This window comes from Pagrus major, chromosome 6 (assembly GCF_040436345.1).
Source record: "Pagrus major chromosome 6, Pma_NU_1.0".
In the NCBI taxonomy this organism is placed as follows: Eukaryota; Metazoa; Chordata; class Actinopteri; order Spariformes; family Sparidae; genus Pagrus; species Pagrus major.
In genome coordinates, this window is record NC_133220.1 from 36,385,407 (window position 1) to 36,399,440 (window position 14,034).

Below are 14,034 nucleotides of genomic sequence, written 5' to 3' on the forward strand. Positions count from 1 at the left end.
TCCTATGTTTATTTCCTGTGCGCCCTTCATATACCACATGTTCTATTTGCCAAACTGTCCTGTGTATTTTGTTGGAATGCATACTTCATTTTATGTGAACTGAGTTAAGTTACTGTTTCTGTAGACAGTGCTGCAACAAGGTGGACTCCATTACCGAAAGGTAAAGGAACAGATGAAGCAATTATAGGCAAACATTTCCTCCTCTCTCCTCTCATCAAACTGATACCTTTTTGCTTGCTGGAGTTACAAAAAAAAAGACTTCCACTAGAGGTGAAATGCGAATTTTAATGTGAAGGAATTGAATCAGAAGTCCATTCTCTTGTTCTCATGTGTCTACAACTCGGAGTGAGGTTGAGCCTGATTGGATTATTCACTGCAGGAAAGGGAACCTCTTCCAGTTGGCCCAGTGGCAGCCCAGTTAACAATACTTTTTGGCTATTAGATTTGCAGCTTTCAGCCAATAGCAAATTCAGATAGATGAGGAACTGACTGGCCTGTTACTCTTGGATGAATGACACCCTGCAAATTTTGAGAGTTATCGGAGAAGACAAACCTGTCCTCAAATCCGACACTGTTACCAATGATGGAAAAATAAACATGCCACCTACAGAAACTGTTGACCAGTGGAGGACACAGGAGAAGCACTGTATTTGTTGAACGAGCGCTTCTATGAGTTAACATGCCAGTCATTCCTGTCTCTGCTCCATTAGGCTCTGGACTGGTGCTTTCAGGATTATCCGCACAGGGCCGTAAAGTGCTTTTCCACCAGAGAGTTGTGACATGCTGACTGCTGAGTTCAGGCTCTTTAGCCACAGCGTTGTAGCTTGAGACCAGGTATTGAAAACTCACTGTCTCCACCCCCAGGGGTCAAAGGATGAAGTCTGTCTTTTGGTTTAGATGAGATGATTTCAGGGTCAGTCACAGAGGTATCAGTCAGCCTGCCTGACCTCTCTTCCTCTGCTTGTATTGGAGCTGGTGGTTGTTTTACATGAGCCTGACAAGTGGAAAAACATTTGCAGGAAGTTCCTGACTAGGAGTTTAGGAATGGATTCACGTTTGGTTGAAATTGTATAGATAATAACAATAACCATAATTATTAGGCTCTAGTGAAATGTTTTTTGCGTCCATTCTACTCATTTTTGGCCTGTTGCCAGGTCTTTACCCTCATTCCCACACACAAGAGATTGCCACCAACAAAGCAAGCTTTCTAATGCTCCCAGTGTGCCAGGGAAAGAGGTGTGTGTGTGTGTGTGTGTGTGTGTGTGTGTGTGTGTGTGTGTGTGTGTGTGTGTGTGTGTGTGTGTGTGTGTGTGTGATGAGGATCGGTCTGTTCAGTGAGGTGAATAGTGTCTTTTTCAGTCTGTTTCTGTCTTTTTTCCAACCTCCCCTTTGGATAAACCCAATGGAGATCCGCCTGAAATCGTAAGAGATAATCCTGCTTCTGTGCCAGTAATGTAGTGTTGGGAGGAGGAGGAGGAGAGGTGGATAGAAAGAAGAGGGAGATTATGAGCTAGGAAAGAGGAGGATATACTGTATATGGATTGAAAAGGAGATTGGGTGTAATTTAGCAGCCATAACTAGAGGAGACATTCCAGTATTTCACAAAGTAAGTGTGAAACCACAGATTCAGCTGCCCAAACAAGGGAACTCTACCCCTCTCAGGGTTCTCATGCCATCTTCTTTTACCTCACAGCAACTTGTTTTTCTGGCAGGGACTCTGAAACCAAAGTGTTTTGTGCCTTGTATCCTAGCAGTGAAGGAGGATTGAAAACTGGGACAGAGTGTGTGTGGCACTGAAAGCCCCCTTGGACTAACACTACTTGACTTGGCCTCTGCTGAAACACAACTCGCAAAAACGGATGTGGCCAGTCAGACATAGGTCTGACAGGAATTTCAATGGGTATGAGTTTCCCATGGCTTTAGTGGACTGCAGTGATGCTAAAAAATACAAGGTGTTTGAAAGTCAGAGGCTGTATTTATAGCAAACAAACAGGCTCGTGGTTGGCTTACAGTAACGGCTGAGGTTTGTCATCTCGGTATTTGCTACCATAAATGATCTTAATATGGAGTTTACTCATGGATTTTCTCTTTCCTTTGCATTGCAGGTTGTTTCCAGAAGGATGTGTTTTTAAACTCAAGCTGCTGGGAGGTCAAGAGGTGACATGCCTCTGTAAAACACCACTGGAAACAAATGGTGAGGAGCTGATGTCTCAGATAGTTTATTATGCTGAATGAGTCCCCCTGAGGTTATTTAAACTTTCAAATGCTTCTTGGTAGAGGTCGGCGATAGGACCTTTTACAAACTATTGTTATTGGCGGAACTTGGCTCCGTTAGTTGCCGATGGCTGCACCATTTTGCAAGGAGGATACGCTGAGTCAGTCATCATCATTTGAGGGCCACTTCTGCTGAAAATATCTAAATCCTTTTAATCTGCCTCTCCCTCTAAAGTAAACAAATTGACACAGACAGGTAACTGCTGTATGTTAACGTTAGATATGCAGGGTATATACATGGTTTAATTAATGTCACGTTTTTCAATGTAGACTAAGAGACGTTACATCAGAGATATTTTTTTCATAAAGTAATTCTATTAGTCTGCTGATGGGGTTATGAAATATGGGGTATTGTTAAATCTTTGCTGTCCCGGGGCAACATTAAACGCTGGAACAGCTGATTTCACTGGAGGCTGACAAGTGTGGCGTTCAAGTCATCTAGTCTCGCATAGCCACACCTCTCTCATCTGACCTGTTTTCAGTTTGTCTAGTCTCAAATATATAACGCAACACCATCACCTTGTCCACGATATGGACAGGGCTGTGAAGGCAGCCAGACAGGCAGGAACAGAACCATTCTGTTAACGTTACGTTACTTAATACTGTACTTACCAATGTGGTCTGTCAATCGTTTGAAATATTTATTCGCATGATTGTCCATAGTTAACTCGCGATCAATCGCAAATTAATTGCACATTTATTATCTGTTCTAAATATACCTTAAAGGGATATTTTTCAATGTTTTTAATACTCTTATCAACATGGGAGTGGACAAATATGCTTGCTATATGCAAATGTGTGTTTATTATTATTGCAACAATCCAAAACAATGACAAATACAGAATATTCTCGAGAATAACCTCAAAGGTACTGTATGCTAAAAAAATATGCATAACAGATGGACATATTGACCTGAATGTAACATTCCTTAGTAATACTAACACAACGTAGTGTCCAACTTTACACTTGTAAAGGTTAACTAAACAATGTTAATCATCCTGCAAGCTGTAGCCACACATTTAGCTATCGCTGTTGAACGTTTGCCTCATGTAGAGCTGTCCAGGCGTCTCCGTTGCAAACTATCAGCGTGGTCTGCCTTTGGCGAGGGGGAGGAGGCTCTCTGCATCAGCTGTGTGCTTGGCCAACAAGTGGTATTTGAGACTGGACGTACTCCGGTGGTAACTCAGTTCACATCGACAGTAAATGCAGATAACTTTGTGCTTGTTGAGAGAACCATCTGGCAGGGCTTTGAAGCTGAACTGGCCATTCAAAAGTTCCTTTTCTTTATCCATTTCTGCTCATGGAGGTTTGTTTCTGCTGCCATCCACAACGTTAATGCTGCAATGCGCCCTGATTTCCTAAACTATGGGGCGTGCAGAGGGTCATAACGTGCATGCGTTAATCGGAGTCAAACAAATTAACGCCGTTAAGAGGATTTTGCGTTCATGGTTTTTATCATGTTAAGTTCAAAAGCCCTAGGGTATATATATATATATGTATGTGTGTGTGTGTGTGTGTGTGTGTGTGTGTGTGTGTGCATATGTATATATACATTTATGGCTATTGACTTTTTTCTTCTCCCGACTATTGTTCCTTCTCCCGGCCTTTAAAAATCCACTGTTGGTCGACCTCTTCTTCTTGGTGTACTCACAGATTCTAAAGTAGAAGAGTTTAGTAAAAGTTTATCTTATCTAACAGCAGTTTTATCAGTTGTCCTTTCATGGTTAATCTGCAGAAGTGCTAAAGTGTTAAAAGTACAAGTTTCTGTAGTAAAAGGCCCAGAACAAGTTTCTGCTGGTTTAGAATTAAATGTGGGATCAGTTTGCTTGTTTGCTTCACACTATAGGAACTGTATATCTGTGTGGGCAGCAGTTCTCCAGGGTTCCTCTATAGATCCTTAAGAGGATTCTAAAGCAGTGCTCTCCAACCCTTTTGCAGCATGGATTGTTTTTTTACTGGCAACATTGTAAATACTGAAAGCTACTGACATGTTAGGTTCTAAGTAGATCCATCGTTTGGGTTTTATATGTCATAGTTAAGGATGTTTATCTTTCCTACTTCCTCTGAAGCTTGTATTATACTCACTGCAGAGATTAGACCGGACACTATCAACCAGATATCAACTGGGTGTCGAGTGCAGCAAATGCTTGTTTCATCCCCTGTAGTGTGTCATAATGGAAGATAACTGAATGAGCATCTGGGACACAATGTGTGTCAGATTTTGTTTAGCCATGTCTCGCCTAGTTTTACCATTTCTACAACATGGCAGTGCACATTGTTGACATATAAGTGTACTGGGCACTATCACGTCCATAACTCTAAACATTGCAAAGCAAAAGATGAATGATGGCAGTGATTGATTGATGGCGTGACTTTAATGAACAAATTGTGAGCATCCATGCTTTTCTGTCTCCATCAGATAAAAGGCAAATGGCATTGTGATAATACCACAATTGCCACAGCAATGCAAGAGAAATACCACAGCATAATGGAAATGTCCTTTCGCATCTGTTTACATAAACGCTATCGATGACAACTGATGATATATGAAGGTCTTGAAGTGTTCAAAGGGGGGATTTCAACAACTAGGGGCAGGGGGTACTCAAAACAAGGGGTAGGGGTAGAAACTGGAAATCTGATTGAACCTTAGTCACTGGCGCTTCTGCCCGGTTCACCTATGAACTTCATGCATGTCATAAATGACGGCATGTAGTCTACCATGTCGTTCAGCCAAGTTCACAAGTTCATGGCTCTGTGACTGTCTGCTAACACATTGACACAATAGCTGCTGCAGTGAGGGGTCTTATTGTGCTGGGCGGTATACCGGTTCACACCGAATACCGGTGTATATTTTCGTTATGATATGATTTTTTAATGTACTGCCATACCGGTGTATTTGATTACACACCGTTCAGAACGCTACGCCGCGCGACACTGTTTCAGACCGGACCCTTTTCAATGTTGCGCTTCTAAACACGCATGGTGCGACTGCGAGGCGTGGTGAGGGTAAACAGTAGTGCTCTGGTGTTACGTTACGGTGAAGATGGATAGGATAGACATTAGCCTCATTCACACTGCCGTTTGTATGCAGGGATCCTGCGCCAATTCTCCGCATCCTCCTTTGTGTGAAAGTCTCAGATGCGGCGAGGAGTGAAATTTCGCTGCGCCTCTGATGCGGCTCCGGAGGTAGTATCAGAGGTAGTATCAGAGGTAGTATCAGAGGTAGTATCAGAGGTAGTGTCAGAGGTAGCATCAGAGGTAGTGTCAGAGGCAGTATCAGAGGTAGTGTCAGAGGTAGTGTCAGAGGTAGAGTCAGAGGTAGAGTCAGAGGTAGAGTCAGAGGTAGAGTCAGAGGTAGTGTCAGGTAGTGTCAGAGGTAGTATCAGAGGTAGAGTCAGAGGTAGAGTCAGAGGTAGAGTCAGAGGTAGAGTCAGAGGTAGAGTCAGAGGTAGAGTCAGAGGTAGTATCAGAGGTAGTATCAGAGGTAGTGTCAGAGGTAGAGTCAGAGGTAGAGTCAGAGGTAGAGTCAGAGGTAGAGTCAGAGGTAGTATCAGAGGTGCAGTATTGGCGAACCGAACCAGTGTGAACGGATAAGCCGGCGGCACAGAGCGAGGGTGTGTCGGTCTGATGGTGTTCACTGTCTGATAACTATACAGGTCCTTCACTCAACAAAATATAGATAAATGTCCCACAAAGCAACGTTACATGACCAAACAACAGTAACGTAGTAACTGGTCGTGTCTTTGGCAACTTATGTGAGGAAAAAAATACCACAGTTATTCGTGGAGAAGTGTCTGTCCGTGACTGATGTATTGCATTCTTGCAGCCTGTTTACAGTGCTCCGTGGCCTGGTACTGATCCATAGCTTTGTGCTTAGGAACCACTGTTTTAGAGTTTTGGGACCTTACCACATGGTTCTAACAATAGAGCGGTAATGTAATTTACTTGAAAATGTCTCAATTAAGAATATTTTAAAATCCAATCTACTGTATCTCCTGTATGCAGTACAGACACTAATCTATAAAAAATGGATATACTTTCTAAGAACCTGTTCTGTTGTCTTTCCCCAGCTCTGCTACCATGCCTCCGGGGATGGTGCGTCGTCTTTTAGTGTTAGCAGCCCAAACACTGCTGTCTCTCCTGCTGCTAGCCATTGGCTGGCCCTCATTACTTCATGGTGTTGGATCGCACTCCTCTTCTTCAAGTCTTTATCCCACCTTTATCCGGAATGACACTCTGTTTGAGCACTTGGCCCTGCATCCTGACCCCAGTGTGAGTCGAGTCTATGTCGGGGCCCGAGATCATCTGTTCCAGTTGGATCGATTCCTCCAGCCTGAACTCCAGGATGATACTGGACCTGTCACAGACAGCCGGGAGTGCTTACCTCCTGTAACTGAGACCAACTGCCCTCAGGCGAGGGCCACCAGCAACTACAACAAGCTCCTGCTGGTTGACCCATATTCCATGGAGCTTATTACCTGTGGGAGTGTCAACCAAGGAATTTGCCAGAAACGTAGTCTTGATTCTGTGGATGTGGTACTTTTCTCTACAGAGAGGCCTGTGGATACTCAATATGTAGCAGCTAATCACCCCAACGTTAGCACGGTTGGACTTGTGGTTCGCTCTCATCCTGACAGGCAGCCAGTGCTGTTTGTGGGGCGGGGTTACACCAGCAGCCACCCACCTATTTCCACACGAAACCTTGCCCAGGACCCCGTCTTCTCTTACGAGGAGACTGCCAAATTGGCTGTGGCTGGCCGTCTCTCAGAATATGACCATCATTTTGTAGCATCATTTGCTCACCGTCAGCATGTATACTTTCTCTTCTACAGGCGGGACCTTAAGTCTCAGTCACGAGAGTACCGCACATACGTGTCTCGTGTTTGTTTGGATGACCAGGCCTATTACTCCTACGTGGAAGTACCACTGACATGCCATTCCAGGGCAGGAAAAATTTACAACCTCATACAAGCTGTCCAGCTTGGGATCTCCAAGGATGGTGTACTAAGTCAAGGTTCAGAAACTCTTCTTGGTGTCTTCTCCACTCGTTCGGCTTCATCACCTCGGCCCAGTGAGGATTCAGCACTCTGCATGTTTAACCTTGATGATGTGGACCGCAGGATTAACTCCACCAGAGACCTGTGCTACACACAGATGGGTAAAGAAACAGGAGTGGAGGCAGCTTACATTGAGTACGAGGTCAAATCCAACTGTGCCAACCTGCCAGAGGTGAGTTCAACACTGAATTAGCTTGTTTCTGTGGTTACTTGGCATATAGTTATCATGGCTGTCATAACTAATGAGCACTAACACATATACTCTTATGTCATGTCATGGTACCTTTACTGTAAGATACTTCCACACACTACTTCTCAGATTCTGTGGTATCAGGATTATTTTTTAACATTTATTTATTCAGGGAGGGTTCGCAGGAGTGCTCTAAACACACTGATAAAGTTACACATTCACACTTGGAAGGTGGTAGTAATGAGGAAGGAGCAAGCACTGCCTATCACTTTCGCCACTCAGATTTATCCTGCCAGTCCAGGGAATTGAACCAGTTACCCTCTGGTTACCAGTTCACTTCTCTATCCTTTAGGCCATCCATTTCAGAGTGTCTCCAGGAAATTGGGTTGAGGAGACACTGAGATCCTGATGCACTGTAAATGGCCACACTCATTGATTATAGCAATTGCTAAAATAGTTGCTCTGCTCTTTGGCCAGAAAATTAAGATTTTAATGATTCTGATTCAGGTTGACTTCTTTTCAGGTTAGATGGCCTAAATCCACTCTAAAACAATGCAGAAAAGTTATTTTGATTATCCATTCGGCACTGTTGAGCTTGCTAGTTTCCTCCACATTATGTTGACGTTGAAACAGGCAACTGCTCCACCCTCAGACAACAGACTCTCTCTCCACCTTCCTACACCTGTATTTTGAGGTTGATTTATTTGCCCAAAAAAAGAGTCAAAACACACAATACACAAAGTTAAAAATGGATTGGATTGATGACATTTCTTTCCAAAGTTCTATAGATATCGCAATAATATTATCATGAATTTTGGTAATCTTAATAAATATAAATCTGATATCATGACAGTCTTAATTCAGACAAATCAAAGAAAATACATATGAATATGAATCAACTACTAATGAATGGTGGTTTGAATCTAATGTAACATGCCAGCCCTAATAGAAAATGATTTGATTTTCAAACCAGTTTGAATCATTTTCCTGCTTTCAGTAACTGCAGAGATTAGCTTGGGTAAGGCACGTATCGTCACATTCTCCATCAAACCACACAGTGGTGAACACACTGAACCAGACAGCAGTTACCACTCCACTCCCATGTGCCACTGTGTGTAATTGTATGTTTGTGTGACCGGGTGTTACTGAAAAGCAGCATACATTCTAAGAATAAGAATGGCCTTGTGTTGTATAAGAGTGAGATGTTTGACCACATATATCAAACATCCCCTTGTGCTGTGCTGTGTTATATACTGGAGTAAGTTTTCTTTCTCTGAATGTAAATGTTCACATAAACATAAGGCAGAGATGACACAGTGAACCAATTACTAAATAACCCGGTACACTTGACTTTCTCCTCTTTGTTTTTATAGTTCTTTTTACAGAACATGCTGTCCAATTTATTTATTTTTTCAGAGAAGTGATTTTTTTTCTCTGTGACAGCTTTACTAAATAAAAGCTTTCATCTGCCAGAGCTGGTGCCATGCATCTGAAGCTGTCCAGGGCTGTCCTCTTCCAGCAAAGTGACCTTTGTATCAGAGATGATGAAATTCAATTTGGCGTTTTTGTAACGGACAAATGTAATACTGTGGAGGAGGGATTGAATTAGATTGGCCCTTTTATAACACCAACTCCTGAAGTCCGGACTATGTGGCATATTCGTGTGTGTGCACGTGAACACTACATTTGGATGAACATCCTGGGGCTAGTTTGACATCCTCCTCCCATTATCACTTCCTCCTGTGTTGAGGACGTAGAGCAGCGCTGACCCCTCAACCTGTGCAGTCGTGTACAACAGATTAGCTCAAGGGGAGAGGGTAGTGCGGACAGTGTAATTTAATAGAATTGCTGGTCAGGGAGGCATCGATCGGCGGCATTAGCCGTACTTAGTGGGGTGGGGTTGAGGGTAATGTTTAACAAGGCCTGACAAGGACGGATAAAGACACACCAGGCAGAGATGAGGCACTGAAGGAGAAACAGAAAAAGACATTAAGGGATACAGATGCAGTGGAGCAGAAAATTAGAAGCAAAAAGTGACAGTAAAAGGAAAAAGGTTGGCTAGGATGTGGAAAGGACAGACATGAATATACTGTATGTCTTTCGAAAGTAGAGGTGAAATAAAGGGGAAATGAAAGCAAACCATATGGTGAGAGGGGAACCGTGATGAGAGATTTGGAGATGAACGGAGATTTACAGTGTCATTAAGATGTCAACTCTCAATTGGATCCCAGTGCACAACAACACCAAAGCAGCTTCATCCCTGTTCAGTCTTTGCCAGCACAGTCCATCTGCACCAGGGATGGACTCTCACGCAAGGTCTCAGCTTTGGGGAACATGTTTTGTTATTGATGGTCAGGATTCAGGACTCCAGGAGAGTACCACGCATTAGTAGCCCGAAATGCAACTTTAGCATCATGTTCTCGTTATTTTACTCCTTCATGGCTCTCACTGTCTTCAGTGTTTGTGGTTAATGTCCAGATGATTGCAGTCTGCGCAGCGTTCCTCAGCATGTGTCATTACAGTATAATCACCGGCTGCCATCAGCCCGGGCCATCAGCGACAAGCCAGCTTTAAGCTTCCAGGCCATGTTGCTAGACTGGACGTCATAAGTTCATAACTATTTCAGTAGTCATAATGTAGTTTGAGGCTATTCTGAGCATGTAGTCATCCCTGCCTGTTTTACTCTAATGGTTGGGTTCTCATGATGTGGACAACACAGGCTTTTTAAACTCTCCTTCACTCCCCTCCTTAACTTAATCAAAATTCACTGAGGCCTATATATAGCTGTTTGGACACTGTTTAGCTATGCTATTACAACCACGTTTAAGTTGCACAGTTCAGTGCAGTGATGACATGGGGAACGTATTTAAGTGGTACTGTAGTTGGATTGTATGATGGGAGTTCAGCAGTGCTGGTATCACAGCAGTCTCTATTTTTTAAGAGCAGGCCAAATAAGGAGTCCATTCATAACAACACACCAGCCAACTACACGCAATCCATCATAGCAAGCAGCCTTAACCAAGCACAGCTCTCAGGTTCATTGCCTCTACTTCCTATTGTTAAGATTAGCAGTGATGAAGCAATGACCCCACTTTCAAATGTTCTCGTCGAATAATAAATTGCCTGGAACAAAAAACAACAGCCATCCCGCCAGAGCAAAGACTCCCTACCGCCAAACTGTGGAAGCAAAAACAAATTGTAAGCTTTAAAACAGCAAGTGTAGAAATCCACTGCTAGTTTTTTTCCGAAACCCCAACCCCTCCTCAATAAATCCTGTTGGGATTTAATTTACCACTGCAGGAACACTACTGCGTTATTTTTGGTAACTGGCTTACTGGCTGAGAACTGAGAAACAGATCACTTGAAGGGCTTCTCTTTGCACAAAAAAGCAGTATACTCTACATCAGGGGTCTTTCAGGCCAAGGACCCCTCAGCTGATATAGAGAGACGGAGCAGGGACCCTCTGCTACATATATTATATAAAATTCTGTTGCATATTAAACCGGGCCTACAATAACGCGTAGGGTGGCCTGTAGTGCCAGGTAGAAACAAGTCAGCAGCAGTTGAAGCATGGCTAATATTAGCAGCGTTAGCCTCACCCTGTGCAATCAGAGTGTCTTGCTCGATAAATTATAAAACGATACACTGTGGCTCACAAGAATGTCTGTACACTGGTGATATTAATACAGAAAACAGGCTGTTATGTTTTAAGAATACATAGTTAGCTAATTAGTTCACTGTTATGGACAGGTGCTGCATGGTAATTTAGCGTACAGTTAGGTTAGCTTGCTCATGTGATTGCACGAGAAATCGGGTATACTATCATCAATTTTAGTTTTTTACAAATGTATCATTTCTTATGTAATGTTGAATACACGTTAGTGTGTATTTTCAGGCACATTGAATTTTTCTATAAAACTTTTTTTAGTACGAACTAGGGCTGCCAATCGATTTAAAATATTTAATCGTGATTAATCGCATGATTGTCCATAGTTAACTCGCGATTAATGCAAATTAATACTCTTATCAACATGGGAGTGGACAAATATGCTTGCTTTATGCAAATGTGTGTTTATTATTATTGCAACAATCCAAAACAATGACAAATACTGTCCAGAATATTCTCCAGAATAACCTCAAAGGTACTGTATGCTCAAAAAATATGCATAACAACAGATGGACATATTGACCTGAATGTAACATTCCTTAGCAATACTAACACAACGTAGTGTCCAACTTTACACTTGTAAAGGTTAACTAAACAATGTTAATCATCCTGCAAGCTGTAGCCACACATTTAGCTATCGCTGTTGAACGTTTGCCTCATGTAGAGCTGTCCAGGCGTCTCCGTTGCAAACTATCAGCGTGGTCTGCCTTTGGCGAGGGGGAGGAGGCTCTCTGCATCAGCTGTGTGCTTGGCCAACAAGTGGTATTTGAGACTGGACGTACTCCGGTGGTAACTCAGTTCACATCGACAGATAACTTTGTGCTTGTTGAGAGAACCATCTGGCAGGGCTTTGAAGCTGAACTGGCCATTCAAAAGTTCCTTTTCTTTATCCATTTCTGCTCATGGAGGTTTGTTTCTGCTGCCATCCACAACGTTAATGCTGCAATGCTTCCTGATTTCCTAAACTACAGAGCAGGCCGAGGGTCATAACATGCGTGCGTTAATTATCGTGTTGACTTAAACAGCCCTAGTAAGAACCCCAAAATATAATCAAACAATAATTGGCTGCCCAGGCTTAAAATTTCAAATGCAATATGATATTTTTTTATCTAATCTTCATGTGACTTGAACGTGACATGTTGACTGATTGTTCTGTCCTGTGTCCCCACTACTAGAACACTCTTGATGCCTACCCCTGTGGCTCTGACCACACCCCCAGCCCGATGGCCAGCAGGATGGCCGTGGAAGCAGAGACCATATTGGACAGCCCGTCAGCACGTCTCACTGCTGTGGCTGTCAGTGTGAGGGCGGGACATACCATCGCCTTCCTGGGGGACTCCAAGGGGAACCTGCACAAGGTAAGATGCTGTCACAGATTTGAAAGCACAGACAAGCTGTCAGCTTACATTTTGGTGTGTCATTATTTTGAGTTTAGACCCTCTTTGGGTCAGGCTTTTGGTATTTCTCACATAACTGTAACACCTGTCCCTGCACACATGGCAGTCAACCCAGCAGAAAATTTAACTTTTCTCATTTCGCCTTCAGACACCGGCTCTCTAGTCTCAGTGCGGCTGGGCAGGCAGGCTGTGCTCAGCACAACAGAAATTATCTCAGGAGCAGAGGCCTGCTACATCTTGATTTATGTTTGTTTATTGTTTTTGCTTTTCTTAAAGAGCATAACAGATTTAAAACAAGGTTTTATCATATGGCCCAAAAAGTAATACGTTTTAAACTGGATGTCATTCTTTAAAGTTAATGTAGCCACGTTTTATTTTTAGAACATTTATAGGTGAACATATGCTTATTCATTAGCCACAGCCTGACCTGCTGTGATGTCTCGACTGGTTCTAAACAATTGCTCTGAATCCTGTTATAAAATTAACATTGAAGTATTTTACTTAAGAGCTGATACCAAGGCCTGATTAATAAGGGGCCCAAGGGCGCCATAACTTATAATAATAACAATGATTTGTGTAATAACATTTGCCGTGATACTGTTAAACTGTTTTAATCTGAAGTGGTTATCATACCATGAAAATCTTATACTGTTGCAACACTAGAGGGTGGACTCCACAATATTCCTATTTTGTTGCTTAGGGATGGAGGACAGGAAGTAATTATGACTTCTCCTTGTGTAACAGAAGCTCAGTCTGCCACTGCACAATAGAAAAGTTGGTAACTCTCAGACATGGTTAACAGTCTTTATGTGCTTAGCTCAATGGCAAGCACATATGAAGAGCCTCTGAAGTGGCGTTGTCCTTGTTGGATTGTCAGTTTGATTTCCAAGGTGATGCGGGTGAGCGCCTGGGGCAGAGTTGAGTCACAATGGGATCACGAATGACCGTTTCTCTGAAGGCTCAGACAGAGCTCGGTACACAAGAAGACATGAGGAATGTCCTGTCAGGGATGGAAAAAAGCAGATGGGATCGCAAGTATACAGAATATAAATGAATTGAATGTGCCAGCTGAGCATGTGTATTTCGTTGGGAAGCATAAACACAACTCAGGAAAGTGGTGGGCTTGTTGATCACAAAAATTATTGTATTTATTGTGTATATATTTATTTTGATCATTGATAAGATGAAGCACTGGACTAAGCTGGAAGGTCAGTGGAGCTGTAGAGGCCTCTTGATATCAGGAGTTTACAAATCGTGAGCTAGCCTCCACACAGTTGGCTCTTTATGTCATTTTTTTTCTCAATGGTGATTTGTGGTTGAGGCCCCCTGCACAAGCGCAAGATGCACAATGACGCCCATTCATGTATTTTTACACAGTTACGTCACACGGAGCCAGCTAAACCCTGAGCCACACATCACAGTGAGCAGCTAACTGAGCTCCTTACTTGT

At 42.9% G+C, this 14,034-nt stretch overlaps 1 protein-coding gene across 1 annotated transcript in view; it reads left to right on the plus strand.

Moving 5' to 3' along the window:
- plxnb1b (plexin b1b) overlaps positions 1–14,034 on the plus strand; it is a 128,455-nt gene that overhangs the window by 75,014 nt on the left and 39,407 nt on the right. Inside the window, exons 4-6 of the mRNA XM_073468036.1 lie at positions 2,106–2,194; positions 6,345–7,503; positions 12,364–12,546. Coding sequence (XP_073324137.1) covers positions 6,355–7,503; positions 12,364–12,546 — 1,332 coding nt within the window. The 5' untranslated portion in view covers positions 2,106–2,194; positions 6,345–6,354. The remainder of the gene's footprint in view (positions 1–2,105; positions 2,195–6,344; positions 7,504–12,363; positions 12,547–14,034) is intronic.